General features: G+C 43.1%; 1 protein-coding gene across 2 annotated transcripts in view; it reads right to left on the bottom strand.

Annotated features, from left to right (window-relative positions):
• The window catches only part of WAC (WW domain containing adaptor with coiled-coil), a 107,021-nt gene that overhangs the window by 45,513 nt on the left and 37,159 nt on the right, over positions 1-24,349 (bottom strand). For both annotated transcript variants that reach the window (XM_054020787.1, XM_054020788.1), the window contains 4 exons: positions 15,935-16,041; positions 14,840-14,955; positions 14,635-14,747; positions 11,415-11,723 (listed from right to left, as the gene is read on the bottom strand). In XM_054020787.1, the coding sequence (XP_053876762.1) occupies positions 11,415-11,723; positions 14,635-14,747; positions 14,840-14,955; positions 15,935-16,041 (645 nt within the window). The remainder of the gene's footprint in view (positions 1-11,414; positions 11,724-14,634; positions 14,748-14,839; positions 14,956-15,934; positions 16,042-24,349) is intronic.

Below are 24,349 nucleotides of genomic sequence, written 5' to 3'. Positions count from 1 at the left end.
GCTATGTGGAAGTACACGTCCTTCATGTCGAGGGCGGCGTACCAGTCTCCAGGATACAGGGAAGGGATAATGGTCCCCAGGGAAACCAGGCGGAACTTCAACTTTACCATGAATTTGTTGAGTCCGCCCAGGTCCAGGATGGGTCATAGTCCCCCCTTTGCCTTGGGGATTAGGAAGTAACAGGAGTAAAATCCCCTGCCCTTCAAATCCCTTGGGACCTCTTCCACCACTCCAATAGACAGGAGAGCCTGTACCTCCTGTAAGAGGAGTTGCTCGTGAGAGGGGTCCCTGAAGAGGGACAGGGAAGGAGGGTGGAAAGGGCAAAAAACTGAAGATGGTATCCAGTTTCCACCGTGCGTAGGACCCAGCGGTCTGACGTTATGCGGGAACACGCAGGGAGGAAATAGGAGAGGCAGTTGAAGAAAGGCGGGAAAGGATCCTGCAAGGAGACTGGTGCTCCGCCCTCGGACGCACCTTCAAAAGTTTTGCTTGGGGCCTGCTGATGGTTTTGGGGGGCCCTGATTCTGGCCTGGTTGAGGACCAGATTGTCACCTCCTAGCACTATGGCCACATCTCCTGGCCAAGTCCTGTCACGGGTTAGGGTAGGTGCGCTATGGTTGGGGCCGGAAGGGTCTACGTTGTGTCACCAGGGTATGCATGCCCAATGAGCGCATGATGGCCTGGTTATCCTTCAGACTCTGACGTCTAGGGTCAGTTTTGTCTGAAAATAACCCCTGGCCATCAAAAAGCAGGTCCTGAATTGTCTGCTGCAGCTCCGGTGGAAGACCAGATACCTGCAGCCACGAGATACGGTGCATAGCCACGCCCGAGACTAGGGTCATAGTCGCCGAGTCCGCCGCTTCTATCAATGCCTGCAGGGATGTCCTCACTACTGTCTTGCCCTCCTCTAGCAAGGCCCCAAACTCCTCCCTGGACTCCTGAGGAACCGACTCCTTGAACTTCCCCATCAAGTTCCAGGTGTTATAATTATAACGGCTCAAGAGGGCCTACTGGTTAGCTATCCTGAGCGGTAGGCCACCAGTTGAATATATCTTGCGCCCGAATAAATCCTCGCGTCCTTGGACTTAGGGGCTGGCGCTTGCTGGCCGTGTCTCTCCCTCTCATTCACAGACTGTACAACAAGGGAGCAAGGTTGGGGGTGAATATACAAGTATTCATAGTCCTTGGAGGGAACCAAGTACTTCCTCTCCACTCCTCTGGCAGTGGGAGGAATAGACGCTGGGGACTGCCAGATCGTATTGGCATTAGCCTGGATGGTCTGAATAAACGGCAAGGCTACACGTGTGGGGGCATCGGCCAATAAAATGTCCACCACCGGATCCTCGACTTCCACCACGTCCTTCACCTGGAGGTTCATGTTCTGTGCCACCCTACATAGCAATTCTTGGTGTGCACGAAGATCTATAGGTGGTGGGCCAGAAGAGGATGTGCCTGCCACCGCCTCATCAGGCGAGGATGAGGAGGACACCCCCGGGACTAATGGATGCTGGGGACTGTCTATTTGGGGAGGGTACTGTTGCCCTAGGTCCACCACACTAGGGGCATGGACCTGATCTGAGGGCAGGGCTGTCGCCTCCGAGGCCACTGGGGGAGGGCGGCTCATAGTGGCCTCCAGCACCCGGGGCTCCCAAGTGGGCAGAGCGAGAAGCCCAAGGGGACCCCTTGGGCCTGGTGGTGTGCCCAAGGGGTCCAAAAGGACCATTGTGGGGGTCCATGGTCAGGATCCTGTCCTTTGTCTTGCCCCTGGCTAGCACCATCCGTGTCTTGGCCCTGTACGTGGTAGCCGCTCCCTGCTTGGGACGACGTTGAATTTGGTCGTGAAGACCAAGGCGGGGCCGAACGCACATGCTGAGTCGCACTGTCCCACGCTGTCGCTCCGCACCTGGGAGATGGAGACCGGTGCCACGGTCTCGAGCAGTACCGCGATCGGGACCGACGGTCATATCGGTGCCAGGAGGCCGATATAGATCTTGACGAAGATCTATGGGCTGGGCGGTGCCGAGATCAGCTGCGAGAGGATCGGTGCCGGGAGCTGGACCAGTACCAATCATACCGGGAGGGAGACCTTCATGTGGCGAAGCACCGCCGCGAGTACGACCGGCGCCGAGATGGGGATTGGTGCTGGGACTGCAAGCGGTGCCGAGTCCGAGACCATCGATGGGATCGGAACTGCGACCTGGAGTGGGACCGAGATGGGTGCCGACCTGTCTCGCTCGGAGATGGAGGGCGCATGAAGGTGGGTTTCCCCAGTCCGCACCGGCGGTGCCGGAAGGTGAGACGGTCCCAGCTCAGTCAGTGCGATCAGGTCGCGAGCGGTGGAGAAGGTCTCCAGAGTGGACGGCGGACCAAGCTCGACCACGGTGTGCACCAGGGAGCTTGTGTGCACTGGACTCAACGGTGCTTGCGGAGCCGGAATCGATGGTGCTGGAGTTGGAGCCTTCGCGGGGCGGTCCGGCACGGGGCGTTGCTCCAATGGGGGCATAGGCAGCAGGTGGTTTGTGCTGCTTCTTGAACCCCGGAGACAGCGAGCGGTGTCGCGTCTGTCCCGGTGCCGGAGACATCTGGTGCCGGGAGTCTTTGTTGGTGCTGGGTCGTTCCAGTGCTGGAGGGGTGCTTCAGACCGATGGCACCTGGTCTGCGCACGGTGCTATAGGCACTGGGCTAAGTGCCACTTCCATAAGGAGCTGTTTTAAATGAAAGTCACGCTCCTTTTCTGTCCGCGACTTGAATGCCTTACAGATACGGCACTTATCTGGTTGATGGGATTCCCCCAGGCACTTCAGACAGGAGTCGTGGGGGTCTCCTGTAGGCATCGCCTTAAGGCTGGCCAAGTAGGGCTTGAAACCCAGAGAACTAGGCATGAGCCCGGGTACCTGGAAGGAGGGAGGGGAGAAACCCCCCCTGTCCTCCAACTACTATATACACTAACTATAAACTTTAAACTACAACTAGAAACTACTAAGAACTATAATACAACTAGAGAAAAAAAACGAGTAAAGAGCTAGGGAAGTGGAGATCAGTTATGCCGCATTCCACAGTTCCAACGACCGTCACGGGCGGTAAGAAGGAACTGAGGGGGCACTGGGTCGGCAGGGGCATATATCCGGCGCTGTAAGGGTACCACTCCAGGGGGCGCCTCAGCCGACCCACCGAGTGTTGCTAGGGTAAAAATCTTCCGACGATCGTACACGCAGCGCACACACACCTAATTGGAATCGATATGAGCACTCGAACAACTCTGTATATACACCAGTGCATCTTGTTTAGTGGAGGTGCTGATTTCCTTTTTAGTATCTTTTCCCCCTGCAAGCCTTCATTAACATATACATTTGGTTGCCTATTTTTCACGAGAAGGTTTTTTTGTTTTTTTAACAGCGAACGTCTGTTACAACTATTTTATGTAAAAACTGAAACACCTAAAATTACTAAAAAAGAAATTTAGTAAAAAATTCTCTGTATTTTCAGTTTCTTATTCTGCACATCTGATAACATTTTTGGGTAGAGCTAAACAGTTTTCTTGACAGTCAGTTGCATTTCCTGTCTCAGGCACTAAAAATTGCAATATTTTATTTAAAAATGCTGGAAAACATCTGTGGAGTCAAGGGAAGGAATGCAAGATTTGAGCCCTTCATTTTAAAAACAAAAACAAAAACACACCACACATTACAAATAAAAGCCATTAAAAAAAAAAATCTTTCAGGGCATACTGTTTAAAGGATAATACATCGTCAGCATCTCTAATTCCTCCAAAATTACTCTCCTGAAGTGTAATTCTGTTTCACAGTGCTACATTCTGAGAATAATTCCTTACTAAGGTCTGGTCTACACTACAAAAGTTAGGTTCACATAAACTGCCTTGCGTCGACCTAGTTATGCACGTGTCTACACTTAAATTTGTTTCCCCTGGATAAGTGCCCCATAACAAACACATTGTAACACCACCTCCTTTGAGCAGTGTTGAGCCAGGGTTGATGTACTGAGGTTCATACGGCGCAGATGAAGACATTGTTACTTATGTCATCCCTAACAGTCCTCCAGACGATGTCTCACAATGTCTGACAATGATTGTTCTGGTGTCAATTGTGAACTACACTGCTCAGGGGTGACAGAGAGCAGAAAGCCTCCCTCCCCTTTAAAGCCCCACAAATTTTTCAAATGCTTTTTCCTACTGTCCAGCTTGACAAGTGCACCTAGCCGTTCTCCATTGTTGAGCACAACTCCCCAGCTGACTACATGCTACAGATAAGTTCCAGCTTGGAGTCGATAGGCGATACCTGATATGGGGAGAAGAGGCTGTGTGAGCACAGCTACAGACCAGCTATAGAAAGGTGAACATCTATATACAGACTGCACAGGGGATACCGGAGCAAGGATATAACATGGACCAGCAGCAGTGCCTCATGAAATTGAAGGAACTGCATCAGACATATCAGAAGGCCAGGGAGGCCCAACAGTTGATCCAATGCCAAGCTGCAGACCTGCTGCTTTTACAAAGAGCTACATGTCGTACTTGGTAGTGACCTCAATACCACTCCACACATCACCCTGGATACCTCCGAGGGGCCTGAGTCACAGGCCCCTGCCGTAAACATAAATGAGGAGGAGGAGGAGAAAGATAAAGGATATGCTAATGGGAGGAGGGGTCCAGCTATGCCATAAACCAGGATCTGTTTGAGACTCCACTCCAGTCCAGTCAGTCCCAGCAGTCAAGCCTGGAGAAGCCTGAGGCAGGGGAAGGCACCTCAGGAACATGTGTAAGAGGAGGTTATTTACCCATCACTGCAGGTTCTGCAAGATATGTGGTCTCCATCTGTAATCCACTTGGAGTTATGCATGCACACCATGCACCTGGAGTTGGAGAATTTTAAAAGTAGTGTCCACTGGGCATCCGACGAAGTGGGCATTCACCCACGAAAGCTTATGCTCCAATACATCTGTTAGTCTTAAAGGTGCCATAGGACTCAGTCTGGATCTATAAAAAGCAACAAACATGGCTACCCCTCTGATACCTGTCCAATGGGCTGCGCATGGGCCCTCGCTCACCTCATGTTTCCATACAAGGCAATAAAGGACAGGGTAGAAGGACCGCATTTCCAGTTCTTCCTCTACTGTGATTCTGACAGACCCGAAGCAGAGGGGAAGGAGGATGGGAAGTGGAATACAGGTAGGGAACCACACATCTCAAAAGAACCTCCAGTTACAGGTAAGTAACTTTTTTTTCTTTTTTTTTTTTTTTTTGAGTGATTGTTTCTATTGTATTCCACTGAGGGTGACTGATAAGTAGTGCCTAGGTTGAAGGAGGGAGTGATGAGGGGTATGGAAGGGTTGTGCAGAGAACTGCCGTGCCAAAGGAGGCATCTGATGCTAAGCCCTGGCGTAGCGTTTTGCCAAGGCAAGTAGTGTGTTGCTAAGGTGTGCACAGAATTCCATTTGGCTGCTCTATATATGTCTATGAGAGGCACATCCTGAAGGGAGGCTGTGCCAGTAGCCTGAGCTCTAGTGCAGTGAGCCCATCTCTCTCTGGTGGGGAGGAAGGCCCGACAGCTGATAGCAGAGATTGATGCAGCCAGAAATCCTCCTGGAGCTGGCCTGTCCCTAGTCTCTTGGCTACTGCAATAAACAGTCTAGGGGACTTCCGGATACGTTTTGCTGGATGTCAAGGGAATGGAGTTGGTGTTCTTCTGCAGAGGTATGTGGTTTTGGGAAGAAAACAGGTAAGTGAATGGATTAGTTAAAGTGGGATACCACCTTTTGTACAAATTTAAGGTGTAGACATAAAGAGATCTTATCTTTGTGGAATTCTGTGAACGACAGATCTGCTATCATAGCTCCGAGTTCACAAACTCTTCTTGCCAAAGTAATAGCAACCAGGAAGGTGACTAATGGAAAGGAGACACGTGGAGGAAGATGCCAGTGGCTCAAAGTGGGGATTTAATTGAAGCCAAGAGTACCAAATTCAAGGCCCATTGAGGTCTGACCATCTGGAGGGGAGGGAAGGTTCTGAGGCAGCTCTTCCAAAATCTAGTGGTTAGCAGATGTGTAAAATCAGAGCAACTCTTCACAGGTGGATGGAATGTGCTGATTGCCGTCAGGTGGACTGTCAAAGTGCTATGGGCAAGACCCAATGACTTTAGAGATACGTCGTCGAGAATTCGGGGAATTTCTGCCACTTCTGGTAGAACTCCTTTATGTTAGCCCAAGACGAAAAAGTCTCCGTTTAGTCTGGTAACATTGTCTAGTGCAGTCCTTCCCGCTGTTAGAGAGATGTCTTGTATAGCTGAGGAGCATGTCCATTCTAGAGTAGATGCCCATCCAAGTACCATGCCCTTAGGTGGAGTGAGATACCACTGTACTGGGTCAGAAGTTCAGGATGGGAATTGGTGGACAGGACATGTGCAGGAAACTGGGGAATCAGAATTGTCTGTGGCGGAAGGGGGGTGATAAGAACGACCATTGCCTTGCCTTTTCAGATTTTGTGGCGCACTCGAGGCAGGAGCAGCAGTGGAGGAAAAACATAATTGAGCTGGTCTGACCAAGAGAGTAGGAGAGCATTGCCCCAGGAACGATAACCAATGGCTCCCTTGGAGTAGTACGTGGTGCACTTGCTGTTGGTCTGAGAAGCAAACAGGTCTCTGGTTGGGGTCCGCAGTTGTTCAAAAATGTTGTGCAGCACTGTATCGTGAATTTCCCCTTCGTGGTCGATCGCAAAGTGTCTGCTGAGTGAATCCACAAGTACATTCTACATCTCTGGAAGATAGGCTGTGGATAGGGTGATCTGATGTTTGATGCATCAGGTCCAGAATTTCAACTTGTCTGTGCACAGAGTGGAGGATCTTGCTCTTCCATGTCCCCCTTGTTCCTTGATATATTAAACAGTGGTGATGTTGTCTGACATGATCAGGACATGGTGAGAGCAAGTGAGTTGGAAAAAGGATTTGCAAACCTTTTCATACTGTTCAAAGTTCCATAAGCCTGAGGTGCATCCTGGATACTCAAAGGTGTCCATATGGGCTCCCCAGCCAACTAAAGACGCATTGGTAATGATAATTTTCTTTGGGGAGAAGGAAAGAAAGGGTACTTCCACACATACATGTGGGTCAGTCTACCATAGGATGGACGACAGTACCCTGGCCAGAACGGTCAGCCTGAGATCCATAGAGTGATGGTTCAGTGAATACATGGACTGGAGCCAAATCTGAAGGCAGCGAAGGTCACGTAGGTACACGAAGCCATGTGGACAAGAGACAGGCAAGTCCTGCCTGGTACTTAAGGAACAGAGTCCTGTGGCACCATTAAGACTAACAGATGTATTGGAGCATAAGCTTTCGTGGGTGAATGCCCACTTCGTCATGCATCCGACGAAGTAGGCATTCACCCACGAAAGCTTATGCTCCAATGCATCTGTTAGTCTTAATGGTGCCACAGGAGACTCTGTTGCTTTTTACAGATCCAGACTAACACGGCTACCCCGCTGATACTTGGTACTTAAGGGTTGTTCCTGATGAGAGATAGGACATTCATCTCCTGAAATTTGTCTGTGAGAAGGTATGCTCGTGCTATGGTAGAGTTTATGGCAGTCCCAATGAAGTCCAATGACTGCATGGGGTTGAGGATTGATTTCTCAATGTTGATGCTGACTCCCAGTGAAGCAAGGAGGTTGAGGTTGGTGCATGGGCTTCTTAGTGCAATTTGGCAGCCAGGAGGTACAGAAAAACAGAGGTACAGAAAAACAGAGACCATAACACCTGACATAAGCTGCTACTACAGAAAATATTTTGGTGAAGACTCTGGTAATGGTAGCTATTCCAAAGTGAAGTACTTGGTATTGGAAATAGTTGGCGCCCACCGTTAATCTGAGAAAACGTCTGGGCAGGGTGAATGTCGGTGTGGAAGCAAGCCATGAACATGTCTTTTTCTAGAGATGGAATTATCGCTGCCAAAGTAACCACGCAACACTTGAGTTTATGAATGAAATGACAGAGGTGGCTGAGGTCAAGGATTGGTCTCCAACTGCCCTCCTTTTGGGGAATCAGGAAGTAAATTGAGTAGAATCCTATTCCTTGATATTCTAGTGGGACGCGTTCTATTGCTCCTCATTGTAAGAAGGAGTCGACTTCTTGGATGAGAATATTGTCACGAGAGTAGTCCCAAAAGGGGTGGGGAGGAGGGTTTTGGAGAAGTTAGCGTTACAAACTTGATCATATAGCTATGGTAGATGACATTCAGCACCCATTTGTCCATTATTGCACTCCAAGCATGGAAAAAGCAACCCCCAAAGGGAATGGAAGGGTCGCAAGGTGTTAGGCTCCGTGGTTGGTGGCTCTCAAGCTTGCATCAAAAATACCACTTGGTCTGAGGCTGGGTTTGAGACAAGTGTGAAAAAAATTGACCTGGTCCACCCTATTAATACAGGCCTTAAAGTCAACACTGACTCGCCCTACAGGCCACAAGCCTAAACCAAACTCAGTGCTCCCGATCAGTGACAAGCAAAGGCTATGACCAGAGGAGGGAGGGGGGCCAACGAGGAGGATAGAAAGCCCCAGCAACAGCAATAATAGGGTGTGTGTTCATGACTGTTAAAAATATAATAACCGCTTGTGTGAAGCAATAAGCATAAGGCAATCAGATAAAATGACTAATCATGCCTCCCCTTACCCCTTTTGTGTAACCATGCCTCCCCTCACTCAAATTACATAAACACCCCATTATGTAACTGTACCCTGCCTGGAACATTTGTGTAACGGCACCCCATATAAGGAAAAGTAACAGCATTGTCAGAAACCACCAAGAAGCCCTTCACTCAATTTGCAGCCTATTCTGGGAAGGCTGCAAAAGTGTGTCGGGAAGATCGGAAAGACCTTAACTCTCCTATTCCTAATATGGTTATCGCTGCATAAATGATGTGTAATTTGTTTGTGGTTTTCGGCTTTAAAAAGACTCAGCGTACTCTGTTTCAGGGGAGCAGTATCTGACTGCTACCCCCAACGCGTTGGTATGTATACAATAAACGGGCCTCAGGCTTGAGTCTCTGATCAAAGTGGATGCGTGGGTGACTTTTTCCACAACACAAGGAAGCCTTTGAGGTGGGACCAGGAAACGAGATCTTCAAGTCTTTTGTCATTTATGTGGCAGTTCATAAGGTCTCTGATAAAACTGAGAAGGCCTGTACGTTTGGGCGGACGACGGGCAGTAGAACTTCTGTTTCAGGGCAGGAGTGTATATTTCCAACAAGCGGAAGGTACTCCTGGAGTCTTTCATTGTATGTAAAGACTCATCTGTCTTTTGATTGAAAAGATGGGATTCGTCAAAGGTCCTCAATGGTGTTCTGGACCTGCACTGGAAAACCAGAAGCGTGAAGCCAGGACTCCCTACACAACATCATAGCTGTAGCCATGGCCTTGGAGCAGGTATCAACTGCATCTACTGTGGACTGGAGAGCAGTTCTGGCTAGAAGTTTCCCTTCCTTGATGAAGGCCTAGAAATGGGCACAATCTCGTTGTGGCAGGGTATTAGCAAATTCCTCCAACTTAGTATAATTCAGGAAGTCATACTTAGCCAGGAGAGCTTGATAATTGGCCATCCTGAACTATATACTGGAGGAAGGTAAGACTTTCCTCCCCAGAAGATCAAGATGCTTCCCTTCCTTTTCTGCAGTAGTAGCTTGAAGGTGTTGCTGTTTAGACAGGTTGCTGCAGAGTTCTGCAGAGAACCAATGAGTTTGGATCAGGGTGAGAGAACATGAATTCTGATCCTTTGGTCAGGACGTACTATCATTTCTCTGATCCTTTAGGAGTAGTGGTACACATGACAGGGGTATGCCATACATTTCTGGCTGGCTCCAACATGGCATCATTCATTAGGAGAGCTATTCTCACCAATGCCAACGTGTGAAGGATATCCAGAAGTTTATACTGCAAGTCTTGAATCTCCTCCAATGGGATAGTTGTTCCCCAGCAACTCTCCTTAGAAGCGCCTGGAATCGTCTGAAGTCATCTGGTGGAGAGGTAGATGACAATTACATCCTCATCCAGTGAGGATGGTGGGAATCTAGCCAGCCCTGGCAGAACCACCGGGACTCCGTATAAGATTCTTCCTCTGCTACTGGTTCTGCAAACCTGCTCGATGGATCCCTTGGAGGGAAGCAAGTGGCGACTCTCATGGATTGGGCGGGTTATAAAGGAGGATGCTGTGCCCAAGGCCCCCAAGATGGCCAGTAAGCTAACTCCACAGGAGGTTGTGGGGTTCCCCATGGCATGGGGTAACAGTGGCTCTGGGGAAGATGGAGTAGTTGTTCCCATGGATGTGCAGGTCTCCGTGATGGTGCATAGGAACAATACAAGTAGTCCCGATGAGTATGCACAGCTCAGACGCAAGGAGTCAAGCATGCGCACACACAAGCAATACACTAGCTATGGTGGCTTTATGCAGCAGTAACTTTGTTCCCCAAACAGTTTGTAGTATAGACACAGCCTATGCTGAACTGAAGTACCTCAGGGTCACTAGTACCAAGCACCCCTAGTCTAACATTCTCACTCAGTTCCTCCTCTCTATGAAAGTGAATTTCATTATTCATAACATTCAAAATTCCAGTCTGAACAGTGTCAAGCATAAAGGGGTCCTTATCTTTGCCTAGTGCCTCTAGATGTTTCAGGAACAAACAAACAGTTAACCTTTAGGCATTTTAAGACTTACTAGATTATAAAGACAGTTAACAAAATTAAAGAATATCACCCATTTCTTCACGATCAAACTTCTTATATATAGAAGAGTGTAACTGATCAGTTGATTTCCACAGATGTACTGGTCATATTCCCCTGTAGCACTATAGGGAAACTTAAGTAGTTTGTCACTGGAATCCCAACAAGATACTTTTGACAGAAAACGCATGGGTCCAAGATGGCTTTGAAACATTAATCCTACAGCTATGCTGACAACTGGAGTAACTGCAAAGTTCCAAAATAACATAAAAAGGATTTTAGGCACCCTTTTAGTGGAGATCAATTGAAATACTGTTTGCAGTATATGCATGTAAATGGCAAACCTATAAGTGTCAATGTTTTTCTGAAAGATCACTCTAGTTCAGGTGAGAATTAATTCAGGAAAGTCATATGCCTGTGTTATAAAGGAAGTCAGACTAGATGATCACAACGGTCTCTTCTGCTCTATCTAATTCAAAGTTCAGAATTCAAAGTTCTGTCAGATCAGCAGATTATGACAAACATGGTTTAATGTGAAACTGACAATCTGAATCACAAAAATCATGACTGAATTAACTGTTTCAAGCATAGGAAACAGGAAAAACATGTTTAAATTCTAGAAGTCAGACTTTCTAACCAACAACTCAAATTCAATTTGCAACATTGAGCAGTATTAAAAGTAGTTTTCTGACATACCTTTTCTATCTGTTTTTTGAGAAGGGATGGACGATGTGGGTGTAGGCAGTTTTGATAAAGTAGATGCTCCATTAGCATCAAAAGATTTCTTTGGCTGGTGATCAGATTGTAGAGAAAATGGAGTAGGAGGAACAGTGCTTGGGGTAGATGTTGGATGAACCACTGGTTTGATGGGATGTTGTACTGGAGTAGAACTACTGTGAGTCTCTGCTCTTGGCAGTCTGTAGTCTCTATCATTGTGTCTGCTTGTCTGAGACAAAATATTCTGAGGGAGTATACTACTGGCATCACTGGAATGCTTGTCTTCCACTGTTGCAGGGTTCACAAAGAATGTTGCAATAAGAAAAAAAAAAGATTAAGTTAGAAACTTCACTAACACTGCAAGGATTATGACTAATTCAGCAGCATGCTAATGTTTAAATTTGATTAGGCTTTCATTATTTTTTTTAAAAATCTCAACTGCCAGCACAATAGCTACTACAGCTCAGTATTGGCAAACAAGACAATCTGGTTTTACTCACTGACAACATGCACCTTCTCAAACACTATTAGACCTTTGCCCAATTTAGAATGCCAGTAAAGTAATCTTCTTAAGGACAAACTATTTTGTAGAGAGTTTTCTAGTTTCTAAGGTAATTTTTAAAGATTCCATTAACACACCGACCAAAATGAAATATTTACATATGCTATATTTAATCGGAGAGACTAAATTATGGCAGACATCTCAGCGCAAAATTTTCATGTTTTATGAATTTCTCTTCTATATGCCATGTTGGTCTCCTGTCGGGTTTTTTTTGTTTGTTTTTTAAATACAACCGAATTTTGAATTGTTTTTAAAAGATAAAAAAATGGACTGGAATTCAGCTTCAAGCCACTTTTGATTAGCAGAATATAAAACTTAAAACAGTATAACATATATGAACTTCTTAATTTGCATGCTGTCACATAACAGTGACTTTAATATGTTATATTGGAGCACAATGTTTCATCCTTCCTGATTGCTAGTTTCTCATCTGTCATGCAACCTTACCACTGGCAATGATGCAAATTGACATGAAATGTACAAAAGCAAATATTTATTGCAATTAGGGCTGTCAAATGATTTTAAAAAATTACCACAATTAATCTCAGTCTTAATCACACTGTTAATAATAGAATAGCATTTATTTAAATATTTTTGGATGTTTTTCTACATTTTCAAATATATTGATTTCAATTACAACACAGAATACAAAGTGTACAGTGCTCACTTTATATTATTTTTATTACAAATATTTGCACCATAAAAAAGCTAAAAAATGGTATTTTTCAATTCACCTCATACAAGTACTGTAGTGCCATCTCAATGTGAAAGTGCAATTTACAAATGCAGAATTCTTATTTTTTACATACTGCATTCAAAAATAAAACAATGTAAAACTTTAGAGCCTACAAGTGCACTCAGTCCTACTTCTTGTTCAGCTAATCGCTAAGACAAACACGTTTGTTTACATTTACGGGAGATAATGCTGTCCACTTCTTATTTACATCACCACCTGAAATTGAGAACAGGTATTCACATGGCACTGTTGTAGCCGGCACTGCAAGGTATTTACATGCCAGATATGCTAAACATTTGTATGCCCCTGCATGCTTCGACCACCATTCCAGAAGACATGCTTCCATACTGATGACGGGTTCTGCTCCATAACAACCCAAAGCAAATTCATCATCATGAGTCAGATGCCATCAACAGAAGTTTGATTTTCCTTTATGGTGGTTTGGGTTCTGTATTTTCAAAATTAAAGTATTGCTCTTTTAAGACTTTTGGCAGCATATTCCACATTCCGTCCCTCTCAGATTTTGGAAGACACTTCAGATTCTTAAACCTTGGGTTGAGTGCTATAACTCTCTTTAGAAAACTCATATTGGTACCTTCTTTGAGTTTTGTCAGATCCGCAATGAAAATGTTCTTAAATTGAACAACGTATGCCAGGTCGTCACCTGAGACTGCCATATCATGAAATATATGGCAGAATGCAGGTAAAACCATGGAGCAGGAGACATACAATTCAAAGAGTTCAGTCACACATTTACTGCCCCTTTTTTTTTTTTTTTAATTAAACAAGCGTCATCAGCATGTCTTCTGGAATGGTGAGTCAAGCACGGAAGGTGCATGCAAATGTTTAGCATATCTGGCACATAAATACCTTGCAACGCCAGCTACAAAAGTGCCATAGGAACACCTGTTTTTACTTTCAGGTGACACTGTAAATAAGAAGCGGACAGCACTATCTCCCATAAAGGTAAACCAACTTGTTTGTCTTACTGATTGGCTGAACAAGAAGTAGGACTGAGTGAACTTGTAGGCTCTAAAGTTTTACACTGCAATACAGTACTTGTATGAGGTAAACTGAAAAATACTATTTCTTTTCTTTTTTACAATGCAAATATTTATAATCAAAAATAATATAAAGTGAGCACTATACACTTTGTATTCTGTGTTGTAACCGAAATCAATATGTTTGAAAATGTAGAAAAATATCCAAATATATGTAATAAGTTTAAATTGGTATTCTATTAACAGTGTGACGAATCACGATTAATTTTTTAATCGAGTTAATTTGTTTTGAGTTAATCAAGTGAGTTAACAGTGATTGACAGCCCTAATTGCAATATGCAATTTTTGCATCTATTCTTGTAATGTGCATTTCCTTTATATAGTGCAGCACCTGTTAAAACAGATTATATTTTCTCCAAATATTAGTATGCTGCTCACCTGCAATTTATGAAGAAACAGTGATAATAGTCAGGCCCTTTTAAGCCTCTAGTATCTTAAGTACTGAAGAAAAAAATACTGGAAGAAGACTATCACAGCAGCTACAGAAAAAGATTGTGTCTTCAACCTGAAGGACAAATGCTACACATATAGTGAGGGAGTGATAATTACAAAAAAGGAATACTAACACGGAACATTGATATAATTGAATGTTCTAGTTGGATAGGCTCAAAGCTACTCAGACAACATCATCAGTGGGCAAGAACATTTGGAGAAGTTGTCTGTAGTTGCAATAGATTTTAGGAAAAGCTGGGCCACCTTGACTCACTGCCACAAAAAGCACATGCTAGAGAAGAGGGATTTTTTTTTTTAGTTTGGCAAAGGAAAGTACTGAGAGGAAGTATGCAACGCATACAAACCAAGAGCATTAAATTGTCAAAAAACAAAACAAAAAAAACATACTTCCACTGGCGAACCCACTGGCAGCTGTTGCCTGCATCACCTCTCTTCTGTAGTCCCTATCTTTTGGGAAACTGTTAACTGATATTTTGCTTGCTTCTTTTTGTCTCTGTTCTCTGCAAAAAATACAAATAAAGTAAAAACTCAAATCAAGTACAATGTTTTCTAGATTATATACTTTGATTAATAAATAAAAGCAAATCTATACCTTTCAAGCCACTCTTTTGGTTTTTCCCATTGTGAAACTTCTGTTCGGCAGTTATAGTAGTATTTTTTGCCAGAAGAGCTGATGTGCTCAGACCAGTCATCCGCAGAATCGTAGGACTTTGAAAATATGAACAACAATGTTGGAGAAACCACTACTTGACCGTTTTTAAATAAGTTATATAGATTCTACTATATTCAAAGTTGCAATATGTATAGACTTTTTCCTTCACATCAACTTTGAAACACTACCAATGTACGTAAGGGACAACGTAATGTCCCTCCTCTATCACCTCCCACAACAGTACCGCTTCCAGCTGCTTCAAACAATTCACAGGTTTTCCTATCATCTTACCAACTTGACTAAATTATAGCATAAATTGAGATCTAGTGCTACATTCATTGGATCATTGTAACATCACTACTCTCTACAATGAAGTCTTCAGCATGCTAATGATTTTGGATCTTACATTTCTGCAACTGAAGAACCTCCTCAGAATGTCCACATGATGTAAAATAAAAAAATATTTAACCTTTTTGTTATATTTTACAAAATAATATTTGGAGGATTATCTCTGTTTTTCCCCATACATCAACCAGCGTAATCACAGCAATTTTTGGTAACCGAGTGCTTGAAGCATAGGAAGTGGTGTGCCTAGCCAGTAAGCAATAAGGCTGAAAACCCTATTACTGCTTCCCATAAGGTTCCAAAAAAATAAAGAGCCTGGGGAGTTGGGTCAGTCTACTGCTGTGGAACCAAAATACTAGAGTAAGATCCTTGCCAATGATATATTTAGGGAACGTATTTTTTTCAATTGCTATATATCTTTTCGATTAAAACTGTCAAAGGCAAGACAGGTACATCTGGAAACCCCAATGACAATTAGCTATACTGAAACCATCTAACAACATATAACCTCTGCCAAATGCAATTTGTGATGCTGTTCCCTCCATTTTTAGTATATAATTGCCACTTGAGTTTACTAATTCAATAAAATATGCAGAACTTCACCCTCCATAATTTAATCGAAAATAGCAAAAATGGCGTATATAAAACCGGGCAAGGCATATTTGGACATTGATGACCATTAATACTTACTGCATCTGAAGTTTTACTTGGATTATTGCTTGGATTAGAAGAATGTGAATTTGAGCTATGAAGAGCACTGTGGTTATGTGAATTTTCTTGTGGAGAGTAACTGGTCCCTAAAACACACAAATATAATTCACCATGAAAGTTTCTATACAAATTAAACATATCTGTATTTCAGAGCATGGAAGTATGTCAATGTTTTAATTAAAAGTGCAGTGTATCTTCTTTTTATCCTCACTCACATCCGTATACTTAATACACTTCACTATGGATCTCTATTAAGGGAAAGTTTGAAAATTCCATGAACAATTTCAATCAGTCTTTGATTTACATATAGCATATATGATGCAGCTATGTAAAAATATCTTCCACGTTCTACCAATAATTTAACTATAAAATTTAAAATAATCTATTTGTAAGATTCAATTCATGTATCTATCTGAGTAGTTCAATTCAGATTTCTCCAGAAGAGACTCGGCTATCAGGTCACTAGAATTTAGGGAGTTGAAAGCAGAAGAACTGAAGTTCCAACTAAGAGAGGCCACAAAAGCAAGAGTTATCAACGGATTAAATTTGGACAAAATAACATTTTCCCATCCATTTTGATATAACAAGGTTATTTTAGATATTTGTCAAATATAAGGAAGAGGAAAACTACAATTTAGTGGAGGGATATGTTTCAATAAAGAAAGTCATAAATATGGTGGGAAATCTGAGTCATACTGCAATACTCACAATACAAGTACACTTTACAGTATTTAATAAGATTAGAAAGTATTTGACTATAAAACTGGTGTTCAATTCTAGAAGACATAATGAAGTTCTACCCTAAAAGGACTAACAGCAGCATTGTGAGATTTCATGTTTAAATTTCATAAAGAATTTGCTTAGTTTACAAGTTAAAAAAAAAAGTTTTCCCAATTTCTATCCCTATAATCTCAGCCTGAAATCTGAAAATAAACTAGTATTATTTCCTGACTGTACCTCCTGAATAAATAATTATGGCTGCACAAGGATAAGAGAGGGTAGAAAATGGTACAATTTTGGAGCCCTAGTTAATAATTTTCTTATAATATACAAACCACAACAGACTCCAAATCAGATTGTTTTTTCTGCAGCACCAATGTGAGCCAAAAAGAGTAGTAAAAAAATCATTACAAACAGATTATTTCTACAGTGCTTAAAAGTGTATTTGGATATTAAATGAATACATATATGTAACAGATTTGTTTATTAAAAAGGCTCATTTTACATACAAGTGATAAGTCAAAGACTTATTAGTTTTATAGACACTAAATTTGAGTTTCTTCACCGAATTGTAAAAGTTAATGAAATTATCTAATAAGCTATTTAATTCCATCTGCTTGTCAAAGCAGGAATGTTTCCTGACCTATAGTATTACAGTGACATCAAGTCTCTCCATAATTATGTTCAAAACCACCTTTCCCTCAGAAGAATGTTTTTAACCACCCTCCTCATTTTGCCAAAACTATACATGTCTGAAGTTTTACATATATGGTCTTGTGCCAAGGTAGACTAGTAAGTTTGAGGCAAATCAAAGAAGGCTTTTTGGAGATAAGAAATCAAGAGGCATACTTCCTGAAAAAAATAATCTTTCTACCTTTGTCTCACTGTTTCTCTAAGAGAACATCTACACTGCAGCGGAGAGTGTGATTTGTATGTAGACACTGCCACATCCTAAACACTATTTTTAGCAAGCTAGTTAAATTAAAGATAGCAGAGTTATGTCTACACAAACTGAAAGTCACACCCACAGCAACAGTGTACACATACCCTAAGACAGAGGTGGGCAAACTACTGCCCGCGGGATCCTCCTGCCCGGACCCTGAGCTCCTGGCCTAGGAGGCTAGCCCCCGGCCCTCCCCCGCAGCCTCAGCTCACTGCACCGCTGGTGCAATGATCTGGGCGGCGGGGCTTTGAGCTCCTGGGGCAGCGCAGCTTCAGAGCTGCAGGCTGACCCAGTGCTCTGTGCTGTGCAGTGGCATGGCTGGCTCCAGCCTGGCAGCACAGCTGCCTGTCCTGGTGCTCTGGGCAGCGTGGCTGTAGTGCCGCCAGCCACCGGTGCTCCAGGCAGCACAGTAAGGGGGCAGGGAGCAGGGTGGGTTGGATAGAGGGCAGGGAAGTTTCAGGTGGCGGTCAAGGGGCAGGGATATGGATAGGGGTCCGGGCAGTCAGAGGGCAGGGAACAGGAGGGTTGAATGGGGGCACGGTCCGGGGGGGCAGTCAGAAAGGAGAGGGGGGGTTGGATGCGGCAGCGGGGGGCAGTCAGTGGCAGGGGTTCCAGGAACAGTTAGAGAGAAGGGGTGGTTGAATGGGGCAGGGGCCCTGGGGGGTGGGCAGAAAGGTGTTGGATAGGGCAGCAGGGGGCAATCGGGGTGGAGGATCAGGGGAGCGGGAGGGGTGGATGGGGACAGGGGTCCTGGGGGGGGCGAGGGGTGTCAGATGGGGGCACAGGCCACACCCAACTGTTTGAGGAGGCACAGCCTCCACTAACCTGCCCTCCGTACAATTTCGGACACCCAATGTGCCCCTCGGGCCAAAAAGTTCGCCCACCCCTGCCTTAAGAGTGTGGTCTGGAAGATTCAAATTCAGTTTCTTTCACTTGGTCTTGAGGCATTGTTTCCATGAAGTTGATGGATAGATTTCAGAAACGTATGCAAGCTTGACCATGTCTGCATGTGACCCTACGGAATTATCACTGGTTCAGAGCCTAGCCAAGCATCCAAGTTCTGTACAGACTGAGGCTGAATTTCAGATTGGCCCTGACTACCACGTCACAGGCTCGTAGGCTTAGACTTCTGGCTTCCTTAAGTCCTATTTGAACTGCCAAGCCATTCAACTCCGGAAACCCAATGTGCAACAATTTCACTACAGATTTTTCACCTTTAATTCATGATACCATTGTGTTAATTGATTCATTATCTACTGTGTTACCACAACAAATACATGAGCCTTTTCAAAACGCTGGATATCTGCATCACGAAACATTTAAAATAGGCTGTAGTTACAAAGTACTGTTGCAGTCTTCTTACAATAAAATGTATCTATTTTTAAGGCAGATCTAATATTAGTTTTTTAAATTGCAACATTTTTCATGTTTCTCCCTGCAATTAGAGCAGTGGTTCCCAAACTGGGGTTCGTGAACCCCTGGAGGTTCACGAAATGTTACAGGGGGTTCTTGGGAAAACTTTCCCTAATGGCGGACAGAGCTGTCCCTAGGGACCCCGGAGAGCACAGGGCCAGCAGCCTGGAGCCCCTGGACTTCCAAGAGCTAAGCAGATCAAAGCACGCATAGCTATCACACTGAGGAGATTTAAACTTCAAGACTCTTTATAAGAAATGGAAAGGGAGGTGGATATCTTTTGCTGTTTTTAAAATTAAATAGGCAGGTAGTCTTGTTTTTAAAATTATGATGAACAAGTTTAAGCTTTGTTGTAACGTGCGTTGTTTGCCTGGACTACTCAAGACCTGAATGCTTATGTAGGAGGAACTCTTTGAGTTGGCTTCTTAAATACCTTCATGCGGTTTCAAATCTGATACTCCTTGATGAAACATAGGAGCCTGGTCTTATAACAGGCTTATTCAAAGTGATACAAGCTACGGAAGTGAGACCTTGGAAGAGTGTTGTCGTTTTCATAATGTAATAAAAATAGTGTAATTATAAATAATAATAAATAATAAATAGTATGTAATAAGCATGTCATAAAAACAAATTTTATTTCCAAGATCACTGCTTTTATAATTTATACTCAGGTAAAGGAGAAAATCCCTGGAAATATTCATTTTTAGGAGGGGATTCACGAGATTTGACATTTTAGTGAAAGGGGTTCACAAGTTGTTAAAGTTTGGGAACCACTGAATTAGAGCCTACCTTCCAACAAAATTTTAATTTGGGAATGCTTTTAAAAAAAAAGTTGTGTCAAACATCAGTTAACAAATTTAAAAAGGTTTTTTTCTTAAATGCCAGTCCTTTAAAGTGAAACTGAGTTAATTCCTTCTTGTGCAGTGTACCACACGAAAAGGTAGTGAATATTGGTGATCTTTGCAACAGCATTTTGAATTGGGCAAGACTACATTTGTCAAGGCCAGAGACAAGAATGTTACAGTAGTCAAGATGCAGATGATGAGGGCTTGAACAAAAATTTTAGCTGTGTGGAAGGCAACCAGAGAGTAGGGGAATAGAGTCGCATCCTATTTTGTCTGTTCTCTTTTTGAATAAATCAAGGAGATCACATGCTGAGCGCAGTGGAGAAAGGAAGGAGAGAAAGTTTAAGGAGGGAGCCAAATGTGATGAAAAGGCAGTTAGGATTGCAGGTACAGGATTCGGTTAGACTGGAGAAGTAAAGAGGATTAGCTAAGAAAATGACAGAACAGAAGGAGACAACAAGTCTCTAGTGTATGAATTCAACATAACCATGGGATTTCTGCTAGAGAACAGGAGACGAGGAAACAGATTTTGGGTGAGCCAGGGATGGGAGTTGGTAGAGCAGATTTTGCAATGGAAGAGAGGGACAAAGAAGGCAAGGGTGGAAAAGACTGTAGAATAGAGATGACCAGGACAAAGGAGGAAAGGATGAGAGCAGAAGAGAAATCATGAACATTGATGGACTAAGATCATAAAAGCATTAAGTGGCAAGGTCAGAGGGACTGTGTAAGTAGGCGATGTTGAAAGATCAGGTGGTGGTCCGAGAGAGATCACCTATCAAAGGAGAGATGAGGAGGAAAGTACTGCCTGGTGAAGACCAAGTTCAGTGAATGGTCATTTTGGAGTGCTGAACCAGAACTGCAGGTCAAAAGCAATGCAAGGGTGAGGAGACAGGCAGCTATAGGGATGGATGGGTCACCAACACAATAGTTAAAGTACCAGGAATCAGTGCAGACCAACAGTGAGAGGCAATGAGAGCCAGGAGTTGAAATCAGAGAGGAAGGCAGACAGGGAGAAGCTGGGCACATAGTAGATGACGGGAGAGAATAGTTTGATGCAGTGCAGTTCAAATGACAAGAGTTGGAAAGGGGAGTGAGAACATGTTGGTAGCAGCAGGAATGGCGTAAGAGAAGCCCGGCACCCCTGTTATGGTCCCCATTAGGGTCTCTACTTCATAGTAGGAGTGGAAAGGGGCTGACTTCAGGAACTGGCTCCCATCCTGTAAGTGATACTCTGGGGGACAGTAGGCACCTGAAAAGGAACTAGGAGAAGTCCTTGGAGTTAATGTCCAGGTTACCAGGGAAGAAGAGAATTGGGCAAAAAATACAGAAGAGCAGAGGGAAAGACTGACCAGGTAGCTAGGCAGCTCTGCAAGGAAGAAAGGAACCAGGCATCCAGTCAGCAAGAGCAGAGGGGATGACCAGGCAAATGAGAAGCAAAAGTAGAAGAACAGACTAGACTGAGGGGGAAATTAAATGAACAAAAAAGAGACAAGGTTAAAAAAATACTTATATTTAATGGTCTGTAATGTGATATCTTCCTACTATCCTATTTCCCTGTAAGCAATTGCAGTAGTTGTCACAGGGGTACTTGACTGATCGTGCATTCAGTGAGGAGTAGTCTAATACACCAAAGAAAGCAGATATAACTCACCACACACAGAGAACACATGATGTTAGAAGGTGACAGTCACTTTTCATGAGCTGCAGTAATATGAAGTCAGTACATATCTAGTTTTCCACCAAGACTAACCACAAACTCTCCCGGGGATACAAGCTGCAACCATCTACACACATAACTCTACTTTTTTTTCCTACCCTGTTCTCTCATAGTTGCAGCCCAGGACATTAACCCTGGCCACTTAGTGGCCAACATCCAAATTTGACCATCAATTATACTTCAACAAGAACTCTGTGCACATAATAGAAAGTTTTAGCTTTAAAGTTTGCTCACAGCCCAGCATTGCAATAAAACAGCATAACATTGAAGAATATTCTGAAGACTGGAATGCCAAACTTTCAGCTTCACTTAAAAAGCAGCAGGTCCTGTTTTACTACAGTGAGAAAAATCTCTTAAAGCATGGCAGCTTCATGTTTACTAGGCTAACGGTGCAATCATGGACATATGCCTACTATTACATGCCAGTACCCAGAACAATCTTCCAAGAAAGAGCTGTTATATAACAGTATTTGTGTCCAAGCACCAACAACAAGATAAAAAAGATGAGGTGTACTAGTGAGTATACAGAATTCTTTTGTACAGCATCCTTTGCAAGCATGAATACTGTAAAGCTTCCCACCACCCTGTACACTAAAAAAAAATTGCTTCCATTTTGGATTCCTACTTTAAATGTCTTATTCTTAATATTTATGTTTCTTGAAGACTGAAAAATTATATTTATCTAGTTCTGCTATATTTTCTTTATTTCCTCTTCCCCCTTTTTATATTTGATACAGTCACATAAAACAAGTAAGCGTTCCATTAGTTCCTGTTACTTATTTTGACTCAACACGGATAGTAGCAAAGCTTTTGCCATAGCTATCAACACACTAAGACCGAGTGCTCCTTTCTTTGCATTTCTCCACCTATTTGAAGAAAATCTTAAACCATCACTCACGAACACTAAACCTCAATCTCTCCCACAGAGTTACTGCACATGATATACACCTCTACCCTGATATAACGTGACCCGATATAACACAAATTCGGATATAATGTGGTAAAGCAGTGCTCCAGGGGGGCGGGGCTGCGCACTCCAGCAGATCAAAGCAAGTTCAACATAACACGGTTTCACTTATAACATGGTAAGATTTTTTGGCTCCCAAGGACAGCGTTATATCGGGGTAGAGGTATATTGCAATCAACACCTGAAAACTACGTAAAGGTCCTTGCAGATGGGACACTCACCAAACTGAATATTTCAAGCACTCTATATTAAGGAGCAGGAGGCCCTTGATGAGGGTAGACTAGTTTAAAATCAAAAATTTAAATCACCAATTTTAATCTTGATTTAAACCAGCTTCTGGCAATTTAGGCCTTAACATAGTTTTGCCATAATTTAAAATAGGTTTCTTTTAAAAAATAAAAGTGTGTTTAGTTTAAATAAAGTCTAAGTTAAATAAAACAAGCCAATTCAATTTGAAAAAAAATATATATCAATTAAAAAAATTAATGAATTTGTGTCTATGCTGACCTTGATGGACCATGGTTAAGGTTGAAGGGAGCTTTGCTAAGAAGAGATTTTCAAAGTGCTCTAAAAATCCCCATGCATAATGACCTGAAAATTGCTATGCCCACAGAGAAGCATGGTACAGTTTGTGTTGCAAATTCAAGGTCTTTTGATTCAAGGGTTCCCAAGATAGGGTCCCCCATAAAATGACCTGCTTTTAAAATTTTCAGGTTCTTGCATCTTTTTTGTCCACAATTAAGTTAAAACCCTTCATTCGGTTTTTCTTGTATATAATTCTATGTTTGTAAGTTCAACTTTCATGATAAAGAGATTTAGTACTTTTAGTAGGTGAACTGAAAAATACTTTTTTTTGTTTTTTTACAGTGCAAATATTGGAATAAAACAAATATAAAGTGAACGCTGTACATTAATCACACAAACATTAATTTACCTCCACTGTGCAGTAAGACTATCCCCATTTTATAGATGGGGAAACTAAGACAAAAATGTATCTGAAGGCTTGTCTATATACAATTTTTATACTTATTTAATTAAATCTGCATAAAAACAATTTAGCTAAGATGAAGTCCCCTAGTATGGATGCAGTTACAGCAGTATAAAGGTGTTTATACTGGTATAGTTTGTTTCAGAGTGAAGGCACAGACTGTGGAGGTGTTTCGGGGGGAGCAGGAGACCTTGCTGAAGGGGCTGGGATGGGGAAAAGGGAAGTTGAATGATGGAATAATGAGAGGAGGATGGGGAAACTTCTAGGAATTAAGGGAAACACAACAGCTGTATGTGCTCCATACAGTATAGCTACATATACAGAGAACACATGCTTTCAAAAACTTTGAAACTTCACATTTAACAAAAAGGGGAAAATCCAGAAATTAATTTACAAAAAAAGTTATGGCACCTCTGCCCTCACTCATGCTACCCCTAGGGGAAGGGTAATACTGAACACCTTTCCCCTCCCTGCATCAGACCTGCAGCATGGTAGGCAGTCTGGGCCTTACCTCACCCCTCACAGATATCTCCAGCTTACGGCTAGAAGACTGAGTCCCCAGAAACCCTTCCACATTTGCCCTTCATTCAAACCTTCCTCGCTAGTTCCACTTCTGATGAAGCCAGAGGAAAATTAAGGGTTTACCTACATGGGAATGTTATATCTTTCCCTACATCCGTATAAATTTAAACCATGATAATTACAACAGTATAACTTCCCATGTTGACACTTTAGGGCATAAGAGTGCTTTTTTTCTGGTTTAGCTTAAGTTGCTTTGGAAGCAGGTTAAGCAAGCCAAAA

The sequence above is a fragment of the Malaclemys terrapin genome, chromosome 2 (assembly GCF_027887155.1).
Source record: "Malaclemys terrapin pileata isolate rMalTer1 chromosome 2, rMalTer1.hap1, whole genome shotgun sequence".
NCBI classification, from domain to species: Eukaryota; Metazoa; Chordata; order Testudines; family Emydidae; genus Malaclemys; species Malaclemys terrapin.
Note: the sequence above shows the minus strand (reverse complement) of the source record. Positions and strands in the feature narration are given on the sequence as shown.